General features: G+C 36.2%; 11 protein-coding genes across 11 annotated transcripts; 5 read left to right on the forward strand and 6 right to left on the reverse strand.

Annotated features, from left to right (window-relative positions):
• Positions 1–5: 5 nt before the first annotated feature.
• Positions 6–668, forward strand: B0P05DRAFT_628091 (uncharacterized protein). Its single transcript, XM_051583478.1, has one exon. It carries the CDS (start codon positions 196–198, stop codon positions 391–393), a length of 198 nt encoding a protein of 65 aa, XP_051430226.1. The 5' UTR covers positions 6–195; the 3' UTR covers positions 394–668.
• A 468-nt stretch (positions 669–1,136) lies between these two features.
• Positions 1,137–2,033, forward strand: B0P05DRAFT_581801 (uncharacterized protein; the record flags this gene model as incomplete). Its single annotated transcript, XM_051582138.1, has 4 exons — positions 1,137–1,368; positions 1,402–1,549; positions 1,637–1,847; positions 2,022–2,033. The coding sequence occupies 4 exons, from the start codon at positions 1,137–1,139 to the stop codon at positions 2,031–2,033; spliced, it is 603 nt and encodes a 200-aa protein (XP_051430227.1).
• A 1,379-nt stretch (positions 2,034–3,412) lies between these two features.
• Positions 3,413–4,027, forward strand: B0P05DRAFT_479602 (E2F/DP family winged-helix DNA-binding domain-containing protein; the record flags this gene model as incomplete). Its single annotated transcript, XM_051575078.1, has 1 exon — positions 3,413–4,027. The coding sequence occupies one exon, from the start codon at positions 3,413–3,415 to the stop codon at positions 4,025–4,027; it is 615 nt and encodes a 204-aa protein (XP_051430228.1).
• Positions 4,028–4,378: 351 nt separating this feature from the next.
• On the reverse strand, positions 4,379–5,197 carry B0P05DRAFT_561465 (nucleolar protein 12). The gene is made up of 2 exons (XM_051580474.1): positions 4,928–5,197; positions 4,379–4,884 (listed from the first exon to the last, which is right to left on the reverse strand). Exons 1-2 carry the CDS (start codon positions 5,059–5,061, stop codon positions 4,569–4,571), a joined length of 450 nt encoding a protein of 149 aa, XP_051430229.1. The 5' UTR covers positions 5,062–5,197; the 3' UTR covers positions 4,379–4,568.
• B0P05DRAFT_305380 (uncharacterized protein) lies at positions 5,191–6,165 on the forward strand. Its single transcript, XM_051573487.1, has 4 exons — positions 5,191–5,240; positions 5,286–5,333; positions 5,386–5,426; positions 5,481–6,165. Exons 1-4 carry the CDS (start codon positions 5,216–5,218, stop codon positions 6,003–6,005), a joined length of 639 nt encoding a protein of 212 aa, XP_051430230.1. The 5' UTR covers positions 5,191–5,215; the 3' UTR covers positions 6,006–6,165.
• Positions 6,166–6,193: 28 nt separating this feature from the next.
• Positions 6,194–7,225, reverse strand: B0P05DRAFT_591618 (inorganic pyrophosphatase; the record flags this gene model as incomplete). Its single annotated transcript, XM_051582920.1, has 6 exons — positions 6,194–6,295; positions 6,337–6,464; positions 6,506–6,719; positions 6,771–6,890; positions 6,940–7,058; positions 7,114–7,225. The coding sequence occupies 6 exons, from the start codon at positions 7,223–7,225 to the stop codon at positions 6,194–6,196; spliced, it is 795 nt and encodes a 264-aa protein (XP_051430231.1).
• Positions 7,226–7,309: 84 nt separating this feature from the next.
• Positions 7,310–8,380, forward strand: B0P05DRAFT_600296 (uncharacterized protein; the record flags this gene model as incomplete). The annotated part of the gene is made up of 5 exons (XM_051583224.1): positions 7,310–7,596; positions 7,643–7,717; positions 7,772–7,824; positions 7,873–7,974; positions 8,018–8,380. Exons 1-5 carry the CDS (start codon positions 7,323–7,325, stop codon positions 8,378–8,380), a joined length of 867 nt encoding a protein of 288 aa, XP_051430232.1. The 5' UTR covers positions 7,310–7,322.
• Positions 7,982–9,963, reverse strand: B0P05DRAFT_305407 (uncharacterized protein). Its single transcript, XM_051573488.1, has one exon. It carries the CDS (start codon positions 9,685–9,687, stop codon positions 8,398–8,400), a length of 1,290 nt encoding a protein of 429 aa, XP_051430233.1. The 5' UTR covers positions 9,688–9,963; the 3' UTR covers positions 7,982–8,397.
• A 276-nt stretch (positions 9,964–10,239) lies between these two features.
• On the reverse strand, positions 10,240–10,676 carry B0P05DRAFT_479561 (uncharacterized protein; the record flags this gene model as incomplete). Its single annotated transcript, XM_051575075.1, has 2 exons — positions 10,240–10,497; positions 10,545–10,676. The coding sequence occupies 2 exons, from the start codon at positions 10,674–10,676 to the stop codon at positions 10,240–10,242; spliced, it is 390 nt and encodes a 129-aa protein (XP_051430234.1).
• A 1,144-nt stretch (positions 10,677–11,820) lies between these two features.
• Positions 11,821–13,065, reverse strand: B0P05DRAFT_499192 (uncharacterized protein). Its single transcript, XM_051575419.1, has 2 exons — positions 12,251–13,065; positions 11,821–12,176 (listed from the first exon to the last, which is right to left on the reverse strand). Exons 1-2 carry the CDS (start codon positions 13,054–13,056, stop codon positions 11,882–11,884), a joined length of 1,101 nt encoding a protein of 366 aa, XP_051430235.1. The 5' UTR covers positions 13,057–13,065; the 3' UTR covers positions 11,821–11,881.
• A 1-nt stretch (position 13,066) lies between these two features.
• B0P05DRAFT_561481 (uncharacterized protein) lies at positions 13,067–18,073 on the reverse strand. Its single transcript, XM_051580475.1, has 12 exons — positions 17,830–18,073; positions 17,710–17,778; positions 17,586–17,662; positions 17,125–17,514; positions 16,645–17,057; positions 15,762–16,588; positions 15,239–15,711; positions 14,678–15,188; positions 14,432–14,626; positions 14,240–14,384; positions 13,546–14,193; positions 13,067–13,496 (listed from the first exon to the last, which is right to left on the reverse strand). The coding sequence occupies exons 1-12, from the start codon at positions 18,002–18,004 to the stop codon at positions 13,187–13,189; spliced, it is 4,233 nt and encodes a 1,410-aa protein (XP_051430236.1). The 5' UTR covers positions 18,005–18,073; the 3' UTR covers positions 13,067–13,186.
• Between the last annotated feature and the right edge of the window lie 509 nt (positions 18,074–18,582).

Below are 18,582 nucleotides of genomic sequence, written 5' to 3' on the forward strand. Positions count from 1 at the left end.
TATACTTAGCATTTAAAGAAGACTTGATTCCTGAGGCTCAAGCGTTCAATTACAGAGAGCGATGCATCCTTTCTCATTTGAAACTAATGATTTAGATAACAAGAACGTCAACAATGCTGTATTGTCGCATTGAGCATTGTGAAGTTTCTGGGGTTGTAAATTTCAGACTTAACTACGAATTTGCCGCAATGACTTATGGTGGCACTCTTGGCTTGTTCTATTAAAGAGGCGACCCTGCCAATATTAGAGGACAGAAGTGCCACCTATGTATCATTACAAAGAACACATCCACTTTTGGCTCGTTATAGCTTGCAGCCATTGATGTATTCTTTTGTCAACTATCATATCAAAGAAAATGCAAAGTATATTGGTGCTAGTAGAAGAAATGAATAACCAAACAGCTGTTTGCTTACTGGAGATACTGTTTATCCTCAGGCATCTAAACCAGAATTTAATCACTTGCATTTTGGGCAAGAATCAAAAGGAATGAATATTCATTCAAGCTTGCTTGCCTTATTTTTTCTATACTTGTATCCCAACTGTAAGGATCACTTCTCAATGGCCCGAACAAAAGATTGTGGAGGAATTGCAAGAAATACACTTGCTGGTAAGAACTTGAAGGGATACACCAGATTAAGTCTTATGATGGGAGGTCATCGATTTGCAAAAGACCAATCCTTCCTTTTCTTTATGCTAGACAATTTTGAAAGAGATAACATTGCTGCTGCAAACAGACTTGTTATTTCTACAAAGGGTCAAAGCAACATTAGACAAAGAGATGGGATTCATGCTATTACAAACTCATATAATAAAAATATTGTGTCAACTGTTCGTTAAGTTGATCGTTCATCGTACGTTTAGTTCTAATGATTATAGTCCTGACTTCTCAGCTGCTACTGGTACTGATTATTCTTGGGAAGACTTTGTTTTTTTGACAATAACTTCAAAAAAAAAGTGGAGACACCTTGTCAATACATATGCACTCGTTCATTTCGCTACGATAATATGTGGTGTCAAAAACTTTAGTTGGGTCCTTGAGATTCTTGCTTTTGGTAGACAAATAATCCATGCTTAGTGATACTTTGTTGAATATGCTCAGCATCATATTAATCAAGGCAATACATAAAAATGTGGCCATGGGTGACATTAATACTGTTTTCTTTGGAGATTTGGTACAACTTCTTCTCGTTAGTCGAGATGATAAGCCTATTGGGGAACCTAAAACATTTTGTTTCTCAGGAAAGTATCGTCTAATTGAACCTGCGAGGCAGACTGAAGCTATTTTTATAAAAGTTTTGAACAATGAACGTGTATGCCAATTCAAGACATCTGTAATTAAATACGCCAACAGCAGAGCAGTATTGAAAAGTAACCTTCCAAATAGATTGCTAGGAATTTAAGCTATTCGAAAGCTAGTTAACACTGCAAATTCAAAAGATTTTGAATTCACCCTAGGTGAATCTCTATTTTTCCTCGTGCATGACACTTACAATGGGGACTCAAAGAATTCGGCTACTTGTGCACTGAAAGAAACCAGATTACTACAAGAGTTAAAGCTTAAAGAGATTGATGAAGAGGATGCTTTTTTATCAAAAGAAGAACCTAATAATAGCAAAATGACTTTCTAGGTACAGAGGATTACTAGAAGCGTGCCAGGAACAAGCTATATAAAGTCGCTGTTTTCAACTGTATCTGGCTTTGGCTCTAACATTCATAAAGCTCAAAATGCAACTATCAAATCTGTTATAATGCATTTGGATAATATAACTCATGGCCAGCTTTACGTAGCAATGTTTCGTGTACGAAAGGATGACAGTTTTTTTTTCTTTGAATCAAACGCAAATATAGTTTAAATTTAGGTACTATCGATGCTATAGAATATAATGAAAAACATCAGGAAAGACGAAATCAAGACAAAATATATTAAAGCGCAAGAAGTAACCGGCACTAAAGAAGGGGCTTAAGAGCATAAATCTCAGAATTGTAACAATAGATACAAGTAACAAACTAAACATATTAAGCCAGAATTTTAAGCAATAGAGCAATAAAGGAATATAACATGCTTTTGCCGTTTGAACAGAAACATAAAAAAAGTTTCAGTTCTGTTTAGACAATATAAGCGTCAGATGCGATTCAGAATGAATTTCCGGGATTGAATAGAGGAGGTGGAGTGTATATGATGAGTGGAATAGGACCAAAACCAATCTCAGGTTGGATTGTTTATTAGTACTATTTTATGCATAATGAACAAACTTTTTTTTTTCAGGTCAAGGGTACTTGATCAAGTTCTGATAAAGAGACAGATATAGTAGTTGAAACTGAAAACATAATAAACAAAAAAAAAAAAAAAAAAAAAAAAAGAAAGAGAAAGAGAGGGAAAAAAAGTAGCACAAACTTGTTTGTGCATATTTTATATTTTGTACAAATGAGAACATATTTTGCCATGGTATAGATAGTATTTTCTTGAATATATTTATAAAGATGCATATTATTACGCACTGACATTATTAAATTCAGGGAAAATATAGGTTAAAGTACTTGTTTCAAAAATGATACGAAAAAAATCTAGCCCGCTTCTCTTTTTCTTCATATGATTTTGTTTTCTATACCAAAACAAGTATTCCCGCATAAAAATAACCCACACAACAACAACAACAAAAAAAAAAGGCGGGCTAATCCCCATGAAAGCCGTTTGCTCGTTATCCAAACAAAAGGTTGTGTAATAGTAAAAAAAAAAAAAAAAAAAAAAAAGCTGCAAAATAAAATACGCATCTAAACTTTATGAGGAAAACCTTTTATAATAATGTCAATCAGTCCTTAAAATAGTCTTTCCGTTTTCCGGAAACACCTCAGGAACATGATATGGTTGTTTACTTGTGCACACGCGTTTTTCTTGACTGTTATTACATAAAAAATAAGAGTATACACAAGTTAGAGTGTGTATACTACTGTCATGAAATAAATATTTGGTTATTTTGTATTTTGTGTTTTCCTTCTCTTTTCTTCTATCTCATACCTCCCTTACTTTCTTTCTCTCTTTTTTTAGTTGCTTTATCTATCACACAGCTTTCTTTATTTTTTTTATATGTCTATTTATTCAGAATCAACAGTTCATCATTTACCTCCTCTCAAGTTGCCATCTCTATTTAATAGGGATGATAACAATGATCTGCTTCGCTCAATGATGCTTTATCCTGATAATGACAATGACATTTTGCTACCACCCATTTTATCCAACATGCCACCATCACCTCCTTTTTCATCATGCTCTTCTTATTCTTCTTCCTCTTCTTTACCTTCATCCCCCAGTTCAGTATCTGAAGCCTCTTTTACCTTGCCAAAAAAGGGTTCCATTCAATCTCTTTTGAACTCTGGCTCAGAACTCTTAGGGCTTGAAAAAAAGAAAACCAAAATGGATGTGACTACTAAGAAAAAGAAGTTGTTTCAACCTTATCAAAAAGACATTCGACCCACCAAAGGCCTCCGACTTTTTTCTAAGCAAGTATGTGATAAAGTTGCCGAAAAGGGTACTACCACTTATAACCAAGTAGCCGATGAATTAGCAGCTGAAATTCATCAACACTCGAGCGTTGATCAAAAGAACATTCGCCGACGTGTTTATGATGCTCTCAATGTCTTGATGGCTTTGGATATCATTGCCAAAGATAGAAAACAGATCAAGTGGTTAGGAATGCCTGACACAGACTTGGAGCAAGAACTTAAAAAAGAAGAGTCGCGTCATAAAGCTCTTTTGGGGTCCGTGCAACAGTCTCGACACGTCCTAAATGATGCATTGGTCAATTTTACACGATTGGAGAAATTGGTTCAGCGAAATCGTCAACAACAAGCTTCGCCTCCTCTGACAGCTATCCATTTACCATTTTTCATGATGTCTTCACAAAACATTCAAACAAATACCAATGGAAGAGAAGCTCTTATTCAACTAGGATCTTCGTATGCCATTTATCAAGATACAGATATATTGGCTAAATTGTGGCCTAATCATCAAGTTACTACCGTTTCATAATCTTTCTATGTCATAGTCATTCTTTATATTATTGTATATGTCTACACACACCAACACCTTCTTTTAGTATATAACCTTCTCTTTTAAATAGCTTTCTTGTCTCTCATTACACACACACACACACACACACACACACACAAATTTTAATTTATCCTCTTTTACAAAAGTTCCAGAAAACATATCAGTATTCTTTTATATATCTCACACAGATCTTATGCCCCAATTTTATTTTATTTTCCTGCATAAACAAAAAATAAAGTTTTATGTAAATTATCGATTTAATCTTGTCATCTAATCTTTACGCCTTGTATTGTCTTTGTTGTATAAATTATAACAATATTCAACTAAAGATTAAGTAAAAAAAGAAGACTTGTTTATTTAGACTTTAGGATAGTAAAAATGTAGCATATGATATCTTATCGATCGTTGTATACAACTAACTCTTAACCTTAATCTACATTTCAAAACAAACGCTCTCTATCTTTTTTTTTTTCGTTGCATTTTCAAAACAATGTTTAAATGGTATCTACAAGGCTTGTTCTTAGTTGTCCAAGTCTAAATCTTCAATGACTGTCACGGTAGTCAAGGTAGATTTGTTTTTAAATTCTTGTACAACAGGACCCTTCTTTTCTTCTTCTACTTGTTCTTCTTCATCCGATTGAAATGTATCAGGTTCTTCAATATTTCCTCGTAACATGGCAGCCATTTCCTGAACATTTTTATCCGCTAAACGTTGTCTTTGTTCTCTTGCTTCTTTACGATTACGAAGTTTTTCTTCTCTCTCTAATTGAGCATATTTTTCTCTTGTTTTTTTCTTTCTTTCCAATTTACGCTTATGGAATCCTGTCAAGAATTCACTACGAACCATGAGTGATGGTATTGCATTTTTATGTCCCTTACCTTCTTTTCTCGGGATCAAATTCAACATATTCTACTGTTTCTTGTTTTGCTTTTCTCTTTTTTGCATATACTTTACTACCGGCTGAAAGAATATCAGTATTCTTCATTTTGCCTTTACCGGTCTTGGCCTTCATTCTGATCTTGTGAAAAGGAAAAATAGAGAAGAAAAAAGAGAAAACAAGAGACAAAGAAGCATAAAATGAAAAATGGTCACACAAAAGCCCCTCATCTTTCGAAAGACAGTATGTTTTCTTTTCATTTTTCTCTTGCAAGATATTCAAACGCACTATGGTCTTGTATTATACAAGCAACAGTAAGAAAAAATAGGTATAGAAGATGTCTATTGACTTATCTCTAGTTGTTGACCCTCCTGTCACTATTTATATGGGAAAAGACAAGTTTGAAAGTAAGCTATATATTTATAGTTATATCATTCAACCTCAAATAAAACCATATAGACGACGACTTAATTCGATACGGATTTCCAGAAGATATTTGGGTAAACTCTATATTTCTTTTCCTTCTTTTTTTTTTAAAAAATGTTTGTCTTTAGTTTCACGTAGATAAATTATCTAGCGCCCACGTTTATGTTCGCTTACAACCTGGTCAAACATGGCTTGATATTCCTCCTGAAGTTGTGGATGATTGTGCTCAACTTGTGAAAGCCAATAGTATTGAAGGAAACAAGAAGAATGGCATTACTGTCATTTATACACCTTGGGACAACCTTAAAAAAACACCTGGGATGGAAACAGGTCAAGTGACTTTTCATAACAACAAAAAAGTCAAGCGTGTCTTTGTCGAGAAGCGTATCAATGAAGTAGTGAATCGACTCAACAAGACCAAAGTTGAAAAATTTCCTGACCTCATGCAGGAGAAAATCAACCGAGAAAAGATGGATCGATTAAAAGCACGCCAGGGCGAATTTGCTGAAAAGGCCAAGGCAAAAGAATTAGCTGAACAAAAAAAATTGGCTGAAAAAGAGATTCAAGACATGTTTGATCCTAGTCAAATGAAGAGTAACTGGAGAGACACCGAAGTCGAAGATATTAATGCTGCAGAAGAAGATTTCATGTAAACATTTATTTATACAAAATACCATTTGGGATCGTATTCTTTCACATCCTCTTCATTGACATGCTCATACTTTTCTTCTTTGATTATTGTCATGGCATCTCTTTCCATTTTGTAAGGTGATTCATTTACAGTAAAGTTATGTCTAGAAAAAAACTCTATCAATTTCATCATACTACAAAGTCCTAATACTTACACTTCTAAATTGTATGTATCTGTGGTGCGAGGTACTTTTCCTTCAATCAATCTTCTCCATGCTTCATGTGTTTCTTCTATAATCGTATGTGCAAATAGCTATTGTGTGTTAGCTTGATCATGCAAATAGCATAGCCTACCTGGTTTTTACATTCACCATTGTATGCAAACTGGTTTTCAGGTTTTCCCGAGGGAACCTTGTACACTCTAAAAAAGCGTCTTGTAGCATCAATTAATCCTGGGAAATGAGTCTCAATGTCCTCAACATCTAGTTTGTATAAGTACATGCTAATGCTGATTAATTGTTACCATTTAATTGAGAAGCCATTGGATCTTTTGTGTCTATAGCAATGACTTTCCAGTCTGTTTCTCCTTCATCCAGCATGGCCATGATACCCAATACTTTAACCTTTTTGATTTCACCTTGTTTGCCAATTGCTTGGCCAATGTCAATGACATCTATTGGATCATTATCACCTTTAGCATTTGTGTCTTCATGCACAAAAGTAGGATCCTCCCAAGTCTTTTTTTTTAAAGGTCAATAATCCAGATAAAGACTTCTAGATATATTTACCTGTGGCAATGCACCATAATTCCAAATATATCCCTTATAGGGAAAACAATTGTGTACAAATCGAGGTTTTCCTTTCTTTACATCTTGCTTTAAAGGATTGTATTTTTCATCTGTTGAAATCTAATGGCATATATAAATTATTTGACAATTTATAAAAAACTATCATTACCTCAACTTTAGCATTGGTCCAACGAGGAATTTCAACTACCATATTGACAATGTTTTTGTCTTTTTCGTCTGAATAAAGAGGAATATCATGAAAAGGTGAAATAACTTGACCATCCTTTTCTACATAATATGAGTTGGATATTCGCAACCAAAAATAAAAAAAAAATCAATTTACCGATATAGATACGATATGCAGCTGTAAAAGGTTGACCCACTTTGACTGGACGATAAGTAGAAGAGTATCGAACGAAAACTCCAAAACGTTGGCTTGATAAAAATCGATTCATGAAAGAAAAAGAAAGTGTTTCAGGGGTCCGAGAAAGAGAAAAAAAAATGATAGCTGAGTTTTTCCACTGTCTCTTTTTCTTTCTCTTTTTGTTTATTATGAGACCTGATACGCATAAAGCAAAAGAATCACGAAAATATCAAGCACGTAAAAAAAATACCGGCGACACTTCTGCTGCCGAAGTAGCCGAAGCGCGTAGACGAGCTGCAAGAGCACGCGATAAGGGAGCAGGTATTGCTGCTATTCGAAGAAGAAACGGCGAGTTTATCGAGTCAGAAGAAGATATTGAAGAACGTAAGCTTCGTCAAGCTAAATTTTCAAAAAGAAAAATCATGTCCAATGTTAGTCGATACGAGGAAGAGACAGAGCAAGGTATGCTATTTGTCTCAATATAAGCTGACTTTTCTGTTCTATGTAGAGGCTTTGGAGCGAGATGCAGAGTTAGGTATTGATCGTGAAACAACTAATCTTGTGGACATGTTGGAAAATACAGGTAAGATGGCGAAAAAAAAGCTTGATTCAGTCATCTAATTCACTGTTATAAAAGAGGAAGGGACGTCTACTTTCTTCAAATTTAAAGATGAATTATCCAATAATCAAGTAAGATTAGTATAATGTTTATATTGGTATAATTAATGTGCTGCATAGACGAGTACAAATATGCTTGAATTAGATTTTAACACATTTGAGGCAGCATTAGAGTCCTATGAGACAGTACTCTTACTTGATCTAGATAAAGATCAAGCATTGGTAAGTTATAGTCAATATAGTGTCATATTCATTTGTTTCATAGATCTCAAATGCTTTGAATGAGCATCCTATTGTGCTAGATAAACCTATTGTGCCTTCCTTCTCAAAGAATGCAAAGGGTTATGTGCTGTTTAAATCTCAGCCAGCCAAACCTAATGTGATATCAGAAGCTGATGGTATTTATGTACGCAATGATCGCCCTACAGTGTCACAACATAAACCAAAACATGAAGAACAAAAGCAACAACAACAAAAGCATGACGAAAACGATGAATTAGATCAACTATTAGCATTGGATCAAAAACCAACTGCATTACCAAAACCAGGTTCGATAAAGAAACCTACTATACCAGTAAAGAATGTTGTAGATGATGATGAGGCATGGTTAGATGATATACTGGGTTGATTTGCTTTATTAAAGATTTATTTGTATTCACCTCTTCCTCTACCTCTGCCTGTGTTCATACCATGTCCCCTTCCTCTTGAATTATAGTCACGATAATAAGCTTCATCATACAATTGTGTATAATGCATTTGATGATTATAATAACTAGGAGATTGTTGTTCAGCATAATACATGTATTGTTGTGGTTGTTGCTGTGGTTGCTGTTGTTGTTGTAGTGGCAATGGTGGTGGTGGCACTTGTTGTGTTGGTGGCATTGGTGGATAATTATACATACCAGCAAGCATACCAGTACTATAATCAATAGGAATCATCATATTATAGTCCATGACAGGATAAACAGGTTGTTGAGGTTGATAATAGTATTCATGCTGAGGCATTGTTTGATTGTAATAAGGTCTATGCATGTAGGAATCATTGCTGTAAACAGGTGTTTCTTGTTGAACAACAGGTGAAGATTCTACTTTGTCTATTGAGTCTGCTAAATTCTCTGTCGGAGGACGCTTTTCTTTTCTTTTTCTAAGCTTCTTTTCAGACTCATCATTGCTCTTTTTTCGTGATCGGTCTTTTTTGGGCCCTTCTTTGGAAGCCTCTTCAACGAGTTCCTTTTCATCTTGGGATTTCTCTTTAAGGAGTTGTTCAGCTTGTTTCTTTTTGTTTCTTGTTCTTTCTTTTCTTTTGCTTGGGGGCTTTATTTGTTGCTCTGCAACAGGTTTTGATGGTTCTTCATCAACAAGCTTCAACTGCTCTTCCATAAGAGGCCTTGGCGGTTCTTCCATTGCAGTTTTTGATTCTACTTTAAAATCAGATTTAGGAGCTTGTTCACTCTGCTTGTTTGCGCTTTTCTTCTTTCTATTTCTCTTTTCTTTATGTTCTGGTGGAGGAGTTGGTACCTGTACTACATCTTCTGGTTTAATGTCAGCAACATCATTTCCTTCAGAAGGTGGAGTGGATGCATGAACAACAGGCTTCTTTCTTTCTTTTCTCTTGGGCTTTTTGTTCTCGGCATTAACTTGTTCTACATTTTCCGATTTAGCCTCATTAATAGGCTTGCTTTCCTTTTGCACTTTTTTTTTCTTTTCCCTTTTAGGAGGTTTAGAATCAGAAACGATTTTTTCAGAAACAATTGCTTCTTCGACAGGCTTCTCGACAGGCTTCTCGACAGGCTTCTCGGTAGGCTTCTCGACAAGCTTTTCGGCTATCTTTTTTTCTAGTCTTTGCTTTTGTTCTTTTTTGTCTTGTATCTTTTTATTGTCTTTTTCGACAGCCGATTTTGTCTTTTTGTCCTCTTGTTTTTTGCGTTCAGGCATGATTTTCTTTTCTTTGTCATCCTTATCATTTATTTCGTGTACTCTCTGTTTATCCTTCTTGACCTTTTTTCTGCTTTTCTTCTCATCTCCCCAAACAGTCGTTGAATGTTCGACAGAAGCTGTAGATTCATTCTTGATATTCTTTTCTTTTGTAGGATTTGATTTTTCGTGATTGTTTTGAGTAGACTTTTTTTTTATCTAGTCAGTAAATACAAGACAAACATGGATACATCTTTACCTTGACTTTGAAAGGCACAAATGCAGGAGGACCTTCTTCTTCTTTTTCTTCTCCTTGCTCGTTTTTTTTGCCTGTTGATCTACCTCCAAACCGCTTCAAAAATTGCTATATGTGTTTTATCATGAATATATGTCACCAAAGCATCCATTATTTTAGTACCTTTCCAGCTCTCCAAGCTTGAACTAGCTCTTGTACATGTCCTCCTATCTCCTCTAACATACCAGGGCCTAGAGCCAAGATTTGATCCTTGACTTCAATTGGTTCCTTTACTAAAAACTTAACACCCGGTGGAGTATGAAGTCTATAAGAAAGAATTAAATATATCTATACCAAGTATATACAAAAACATACTTTAAACATTCCACTCTACCAAAGACTTCTACACCTTTGTATTTCTTTTTACTGCCATCTGTAAAGACGGCACTCAGTAGTCGTGGCTTTTCTGTTTGATTCACACTTGGCATAGCTACATTACGTACTTCCAGTAACTGTAAAACAAGTGGACTAGGAATCTGTTGAACTTTCTCTGCTGTCTTGTTAAACCCTTTATTACTTAATAACCGTAGGTCCATCTAGTTGAATGTTAGTATATGTTTAGCATACGTGTATCTAAATTTACATCTTTGGCAGCAGTGATAAAGTCTTGCAGGGATTTTGCTTCAGGATGCTCTGAAGCAATCAGATCAATTCCTTCTTGAGAAAGGAACCAACCTTTTGCTTCGAAATCGGCAACCAAAGGCGACGTAGTCATGATAAGGTCTTGTAAAACAGAGAAAAAGAAAAGAGACGCGAAATTTCTATTTATGCTTATTTTTTTGGGCTGCGTACTTGTTGGCTTTAAAGTGTTACACTTGCCTTATTTGATATTACAAGTCAAATAGGAAAAATGCATATATGTTGGATTAAAATAAATCCCTTGCATAGAAGCGAATTTTACAGCATGTTGTTATTCATATATAAACAAGTAAAGCAAGTCAGTAAATGAAAAAAAAAGGGAAGGGAAGGAAAGACTTAACAAGTCTGAGCATGACATGTTCTCGTTTCTTTTGATAGCCTCAGTCTCATCATGAAAGAGACATTAGACGTATATTAAAACATTAGAAGTATTTCTTGCTAGTTGTAATATTTTTCTGCTAATACAGTATTAGCTTGTGTGTTAACCTTATTGTTTTATCAAGAATACCATGATTTCTTTGGTTATTTCTTTCGAGCTATAAGCCTCTTGCACTTTTGGGCGAGTCTAATCTAATCATATATTTCTTATAATGCTAGATGATCTGTAGTTTTATGGTACACGCAGCATCGTAAGCTGAAGACCCACCCAGATGTCCGTGCACTATGTAACCAAAAAATGAACCTCCTTATTTAATCACGACGGATGAGATCCAACCGAAGGTTCATCCTAAGTGGTTTATTCATTTTCTATAACTTAGTCCCTCTTCAAGCTGTCTCTCCAAGTTCAAATAAATACTATCTAAGGTAATAATGGCACCAGATTATTTGCTGAAGTCGAGGGGGGCTTTAGGAAGGCGAAAAGACACTTTTGAATTTTGGGAAGATCATATGAGGCTGGTCATACAATATGATTCTTTTCTCGTGTTTTTCACAGACATGATCACGTATCAAGACTTCATACTACTCATAACCAATGGAGAATATCGACAAATAACTCATAGTCTTCAATAAGTCAGCCATCTAAGCATTCATTTCACTCAAACAACCGTTTTACATGAATTTTTTTAATCCCAAAATGACCATCTGTAAAATTGTGTATGATTCTTTTATAGCTTCGAGTATAAGAATGCTACCAGTGTTTAATATTACCATTGAAAATAGTTTTTTCTTTGCAATTGATAGCTACAAGAATTAGTATATTTTCATAGTTTATTGTATATATTAGATTTATAAAAATGTAAAAAGAAATTGTCTAAACTAAGCATAGAGCAAGTTAAGCAATTAATAAGTAAGAACAGTTTTAAAGACATAATCCCAAAGTTTGGATGTAATACCATATCCCGCTTCGAAATCCTTGTAATGATGAGCAAGGTGGTATTTCTTCATTTCTGAGAAATGAAACGAAATAACTCGGGCATGATGAAGATAATAATGTGTCAAGTCATAGCATACGTAGCCAAACATACCACCAGCAACCACTCCAAAAGCCATTGGACTTGGAAATAACATGTGTGCCAACATGATCCAGGGATAGGCGAGAACGACCAAAAGAGCAGGCGGTACAACCAACCTTAATCTAAAACAGTGACACAAGATTAGCTACAAAAAAAAAGTGGTGCCATTTATGCAAAATAAAAAAAATAAAGTTACCTGTCCATAGGCAAATAATGATGGAAGCCATGTAGAGTAAAATGTAACAAAAACATCCATTGATTTTCTGGCATTCGATCGTCGTAATGGAACAGAAAGCGATGCAAAAGATACTCCAACAATGTCCAAATACACACACCCAGAGTAAAGAATAGGGCTGTTGCTTCTATGGATCCAAGATTTAACGAGTTGTAAATATTATAGCCAACATAAGGTAGCCATACTGTGGGAACTACCCACCATACTGTTTTTGACAAAGGCTCCAATAAAGGATGGCCAAAGAAATCGGCAGGCCTGTTTAAATATCGAGGTTTATGGACCTGTTCTAAATAATGCTCTCTTGTAAACTTCATTGTCATCATTTGAGGTACTAAAGGCTTATTGAGATCTAGGAATTGGTGCGTCTTTATATCTAGCCTTGTGTCAGTCAAAGAAGGAGAGAAATTTTCATTTGTATATGTCTTGTATTCAACTTCTTTGCTCAATAATTCCACTCGTCGGCGATGAAGGCTTGCACGTTGTCCTGTCAAACGTCTAGCTGTTGTATTTTCTAACACACTTTCTTCTACAACGCCAATCAAATAGTCTTCCAACATATCAAAAGCAGCTTGTGAATGGTCGTGCATGTCTATGTCTGACATGACTTTAGTGATATCCTTTCCTGCATATTTTAGCAAAATATCATCGCCTCCTGGATGGTCTTTAGCGAATTCTGTAATATCATATACTCTATCATTAAATATCACCCAAAGAGACTCAAGAGTGTTATGCTCTTCAACTTGCTTAATTGAATATACTTGCGGCATTGAGTGTTGAAAAAGGGATAGAGAGAAAATGTGAATGAATTATTTGTATGATTTATTCAAGAAATAACGCCTGATTTTCTTTCAAAGTTCAATAGGCGACATGGAAACCAAAATTAACATTTACTGACGATTAAGATCCGATAGCAAATGACCGTAATTGTCGCTTCACATCATCACAATGAAGATTTGTATAATCAGCATCTGGAGCACGGCATCGAAGTCGTGTATCCATTAACCAATTTGTGTACTCATTTTCGAGTAATTGAGCATCTACTTCGTTTACCAATTGGAACAAAACTAAAGTATCATGGCGAAGCATGGCCAATTTCTGTCTACTAAACAGTAAATCGATAGCAAATTGATGATGATGAGAACTGAACCAACGATGTTGTGTAGCAACGCTTTGATTGAAAGATTTTGATTCCAAGAAGGAACGAAAGCTATTTAAATCTAGTCAGACATATAGCTCTTATCAAATAGCTTGTTTACCTTTCAGAATGTTCATAAGGAGCTTGAAGCTGAGCACTGAATAGACCTTCATTCAAATCACGCAAGTAGACTGCGCGAGAAGTAACCTGTTTAGCATTATAATGTGAATCATAATTACTGTGTACTGCTGTCATCTTTTGTCGTGAACCTGCACGAATCCAACTAAACATAATCCACAAAAGCAAAAAGACACCAGCCCCTACTTTAACAGTAAAAGGCAAAGCTTCCACGAAATCACGTACAGTGTCAATTATAGGTTCTACTTGTGCATACCATCCTTGATTTTGATCGCTCTTTTCGTTGCTAATCGCTATTGTATCCTTTGAAGGTCGTTTGATTGTACCCATACGCTTTAAAGAGACTATATCCACGCTTTCTTTACTACCACTTCTCTTTCTAGGTGTTTGTTTGTTGGCTTCATTTTGAACAATAGGCATAAAGATAGCAAGATTTTCAGACATGCCCTTCATGGCTGCCTTGTTGACAATACCCTTGACAAGGATGTTCTTCAAAAACTTGACACCTACATAGCAGCTAAGCTTACAACGATCTCTGCTAACCCAAGTAATGCAGTATTTCACAAATGGCATGAATGCATCAGCATAAGGAAGTTGAGCAGTCTTTGTTGTTGTCAAGATAACATATCGTCTATACAACAGTAAGAATAAAGAACAAGAAACACACATACACATACAGATACTCGTCTGCTTTTTCTATTGTTTGCTTCTCAACAGCTTCTGCTTCTTTCACTTTAACCATTGAGTTGTTAACGGGTATAATGTACTTGAGAGTACGCTCTTTCTTGCCATCTACCATCTGCCACGATGTCATTGTCAAGTCTATGGTAAAGTAAGAATCGAATCTATTTTTCTTTTCATTTATTTACCTCTACTTTTGTTCTCGGCAGTCTTCTTCTCCCAGATATCTAAACAATTAGGATTGTCTTCAGAGAACAGAATATAAAATAGATGTTTGGCAGAAATAGGCAATTCAATTTCTGATTCTAATTTATCCAAATGATCAGTACAACCACAAGAGACAGGTTCTGTTGGTATGTTGAAATCCTCTGGGACATCATGAGCTAGAAAAAAATTAGAAAAAAAATCCCCAAATACTGGTGGCATACACGTACGATTTTTGGTATCGGCTTCAGCTGTTTCTATACTCTCTGTTACTTTAGAAAGTGCAGGTGAGGAGGTTGCAACGGTAGAATTGGGCAAAGGAATATCGTCCTCAGCTTCTTCATGATGGGATAGGTTCGATTTTGACTTTTTACCTCTCAGAAAATGACGAGATTCCTCGTGAAGTCCTTTTCTAGCATCCAAAATTCCACTACCTCCTGCTACCGTAGCGGCCATCATTGCTGCTGCTAATGCACCAGATTTAGGCTGAGCAGGTGCTGAGTATTTACGAGGGGCTTTTGATGCTTTCTTTTTAGGATCGCTTGATCGACTGGGTAGTGGTGTGATGCTTCCATCGGACGAACTGAAGGAAATGGTGGAAGTATTGGTAATATCTGAGTTTGAACGAATTGGCTCAGCAGAGGATTTGATGATCGTCTTGACTTGATTACTGTTCTTGTTCTTGTTGACAGCGGCTGAAAGACTATGAATAATATCATATGTAACTTGAAGTGGTGCAGGCTATTTAAGGTAGTGAATAACGCACATACACACATAAACTAGCAACTCACCTCTTTACCCTTGGCATTGGAGACAGCAAATTTCAGTTTTTCAGCAAGCACTTCAACATCGTCCATCAAAGTCGTAAAAATCAATGGGCTTTGAGCCTTATTTGATCCAGCATCATTATCATAATCAATCGCCAATGCTAAATTGGAGCTGATGCCTACGTTTGTGACAGAAGGGTCACGAATGAGTCGAATGTTTTGGATATCACTCAGACGAATAGCAACTGTGTTGACGCATGTCATCAAAATACAACTATAGAACCAAAAAGTCTCTTGCGTAATAAAGCCACGGCCTGTGTATGAGTAGCCATGCTTTGATGAAGGCTCTCTGATTGTGCTAGACAGCTGTGCATTGAGTTCTTGTTCAAGAATATCAACAGGGCTGCTTGTCACAGTGGGTGAAGCAGGTAATTCTGGTTCTTTAGGCTCCATCATTGGTTCATTCAAAGGCTCTTTCTTTAATAGACCAACAAAAGCTACGTAACAATTAGGTTAGATATCCCCATGCTCATATATATCAACCTACCAGTAAGTACAACTTCATGAGGATTGACACCGCCAAACAAATGACGGAGCTCTTTGTTTCGAGATTCTAATGAAGGAGGATAACCTGCCAATTCAACTTTAGGTATGCTGGAGTCATCGACTCTCATAGGCCAAATAACCTGATGCCCATCTGCATCAGTCACAGTTGGCAAGCTAGGTGAGCCAGGCGTAGGAGGTAACTCGCTGGTAATATCATCACTGCTACCGCCTTGGAACATACTAGGCACTAAAGCCCAAGGAATACCCCATGAAGAACTCGTATTATTGCTTGTGTTAGTTGCAGTGTTGCTTGAGGATTCAGCATGTTGATTTGAGTTTGATTCCAGAGAAAGCGCAGCTGTAGAGAGTGACTGGTTGGCAGGAGATCCAGAAATAGCTGTTGATGTTAATGAAGTAGTAGCGTTGGTAGCATTGGTACTACTAGTATTATTGGCTCCTAGTGAAACACGAGATGCTTCCCAAACAAGCAAAGGAGTGAGAGAAGTGGACTGAGAGAGTGATTGTTGATCATTTTCAGGCGAAGAGGATAACATGACAATAGAAGGCTTTTGTACAAGTTGCTCAGGAGAAGCGACCTGATCTAATGCTCCTGAGCTGTTATAAGCCGAATTATCATCCAGAATATAAGGCATCGTCTTGGGTGAAGACGATGCTATATCAGATTCGGTATTAGCTGTGGAAGCTAGAGCAGTTCCAGTCTTTAAATCCAATTGTTCGTTTTGTAACATCAATCGCTTTGCTTTTTCAAAAGCACCTATCCATTCACGCATTTCTTCTTCGGTCTCAGCTTGGAGTACAAATGAGGGCCTATTAATTATGAGTACACAAAGCTGATATAAACGCTTCGCCCTTGTACGACTTACTGGTGAGCACACATGACTTCAAAACAGAATCGTCGATCGCTATCAATAACAGGCTTAATATCACAGAGTAATACAGACACACGGTCACCCATTGTAATTGTGCCTTTGAGCTTTGTCGTTGGGTTGATATTGCATGACCCAAAGCAACCGTCATAAATAAAGAACCATCGTCTTATCCAGCTGCTTCTAACACCACGTACAAACAAATAGCCCCATTTATGATTCTGCCGACTGTTGTTACTCATCACAGATGAAAAGTCCAATGAATGTCGACTACTTAATGCAGTCTGTGCTGTGTTTCCTGTATATTTTTCTAAATCCCGAGCAGGACGAACTAAGGCTAGATATTTGTTCTCTAGAGTGATACGAGATGACTGTAATCGGTTTAACTGGTAACTGCATGTCTCTTTGTCCTAAAAATACTTGTCAGGTTTTCGAAAACCGCCATAAAACCGCCCTAAAACCGCCTCTTCCACTTACATCCAATAACCATCGCTTCCAAGAACTCAAGTTGGCTTGTAACTTTGTCCAAGAACCAGAGCTTCCTTCAAAGTCTTTGAGATGAGAATTTGTAGCCGAAGAAAAAATATCGACCAAGAAATGTTCGAGCAATGAACGGAAATGCAAAATACGCACAACGTGCTGTCCGGACATACGAACATATGCCTTTCTTGCTTCATATAGTCGGAATGCTTCCTCTCTAACAGCCGAGGCTTCTTTTGTCTTACTTTGTCCTGCGTATTTGTATAACTGTGCCTCGTATTTTTCTAGAGTCTTTTCGTGCTGCTTTCTAAACTCTTTGAATTCCTTCAAGTTTGTCTTGAGAAACGACTGAAGTGGTTGTATAAAATTGTCTTCTAGATCTGAGACCTATATATATATATATATATATATGTATAATATTGACTTAGCCTCAATTCTCTCATACACAAGACACTTACCAATTTTGTCTTGAATGCTAAACTAGTTTGAAGCGCATCAGAAAAGCTTCTAATGATAGCAGCAGTAAAGTTTGGATCTTTTAAAAGAGAGTCAAAACGAGTCAAATTGTGTACCTGTCTTTACCTATCATGGCATCATCAATACCCACCGGGATAACTTTTTTACACAGCGTGTTGGTTTCAAGGTTGAACTCTAAAGCATAGTGTGAATTGATGTTGGTTACAATACAAAAAGAATGCTTACTATTGAGTTTGTCTACATAGAGCTTCATGTTTTTCGAGAGTGAGTCTAACCATTTTTCCAATAGGTCGAGTTGATCATCAAAATGCAAGCTAGAGGACCTATAAACAGGCGAGTCTGTAATAGCATCATAGAGAGTCAAAAGATTTGACTGAGTATTGTCTAATGGTAGTTGCATTTTCTTTATCAACTACCCTTTTTTTTAAAAAAAAAAAGAAAGAAAAAGCAAAAAACTCTGCTACCGTTGTTTTTAAATATTTTTCCCTAATTTATAGAGTGACGAGTAACTTTTTTTAGATTGTATTTGCATAAAAAGGAAATTATAATTTACAAGCCAAGTAAACATTAAGAAAAATTACTACCAAAACGAAATGAAGAAAGAGAGAGGGGATCAACAAATGACAAAATTACCCAAATACCACGTTCAAGCATACCTTTCTTGAGAGCAAATGCCAACTATGTCTTACGTAGCAAATAAAGACAAGTTTTTCTTGCGCAAAATTAAATTTAGAAATTAATTTTTTTAGAGTAGCAATCTCTTGGCCCTCGAGTGTAGAGCGATAGCGTCATTTAAAGACCAAGTTTAAAGAGAAACATCGACCATGGATGGAACACAACTTACCCCTCCCCTTCCTTGAGACTAACCAATCATAAGAAAATTCTATATTACACAGGGCAACACAGTTGTCTGTCAGCACGTGACCTGACTGTCTTTTCGACATTGCAATGCATAAATTTCATGCTATAGAAAATAAA

This window comes from Gilbertella persicaria, assembly GCF_025201335.1.
Source record: "Gilbertella persicaria strain CBS 190.32 chromosome Unknown B0P05scaffold_61, whole genome shotgun sequence".
NCBI lineage: Eukaryota > Fungi > Mucoromycota > Mucoromycetes > Mucorales > Choanephoraceae > Gilbertella > Gilbertella persicaria.

Coding starts and splice junctions, on each gene's coding strand:
- B0P05DRAFT_561465 (XM_051580474.1), bottom strand. CDS start 5,061: ATGAAGGCCAAGACCGGTAAAGGCAAAATGAAGAATACTGATATTCTT. Junction 4,885..4,927: donor TTTGATCCCGAGAAAAGAAG/GTAAGGGACATA, acceptor CATGGTTCGTAG/TGAATTCTTGACAGGATTCC.
- B0P05DRAFT_305380 (XM_051573487.1), top strand. CDS start 5,216: ATGGTCTTGTATTATACAAGCAACA. Junction 5,241..5,285: donor CTTGTATTATACAAGCAACA/GTAAGAAAAAAT, acceptor ACTTATCTCTAG/TTGTTGACCCTCCTGTCACT. Junction 5,334..5,385: donor GGGAAAAGACAAGTTTGAAA/GTAAGCTATATA, acceptor AAAACCATATAG/ACGACGACTTAATTCGATAC.
- B0P05DRAFT_499192 (XM_051575419.1), bottom strand. CDS start 13,056: ATGCCGCAAGTATATTCAATTAAGCAAGTTGAAGAGCATAACACTCTT. Junction 12,177..12,250: donor CATTATTTGCCTATGGACAG/GTAACTTTATTT, acceptor TCACTGTTTTAG/ATTAAGGTTGGTTGTACCGC.
- B0P05DRAFT_628091 (XM_051583478.1), top strand. CDS start 196: ATGGTGGCACTCTTGGCTTGTTCTATTAAAGAGGCGACCCTGCCAATA.
- B0P05DRAFT_561481 (XM_051580475.1), bottom strand. CDS start 18,004: ATGCAACTACCATTAGACAATACTCAGTCAAATCTTTTGACTCTCTAT. Junction 17,779..17,829: donor CTATGTAGACAAACTCAATA/GTAAGCATTCTT, acceptor ACTATGCTTTAG/AGTTCAACCTTGAAACCAAC. Junction 17,663..17,709: donor TATTGATGATGCCATGATAG/GTAAAGACAGGT, acceptor CTCTTTTAAAAG/ATCCAAACTTTACTGCTGCT.
- B0P05DRAFT_305407 (XM_051573488.1), bottom strand. CDS start 9,687: ATGCCTGAACGCAAAAAACAAGAGGACAAAAAGACAAAATCGGCTGTC.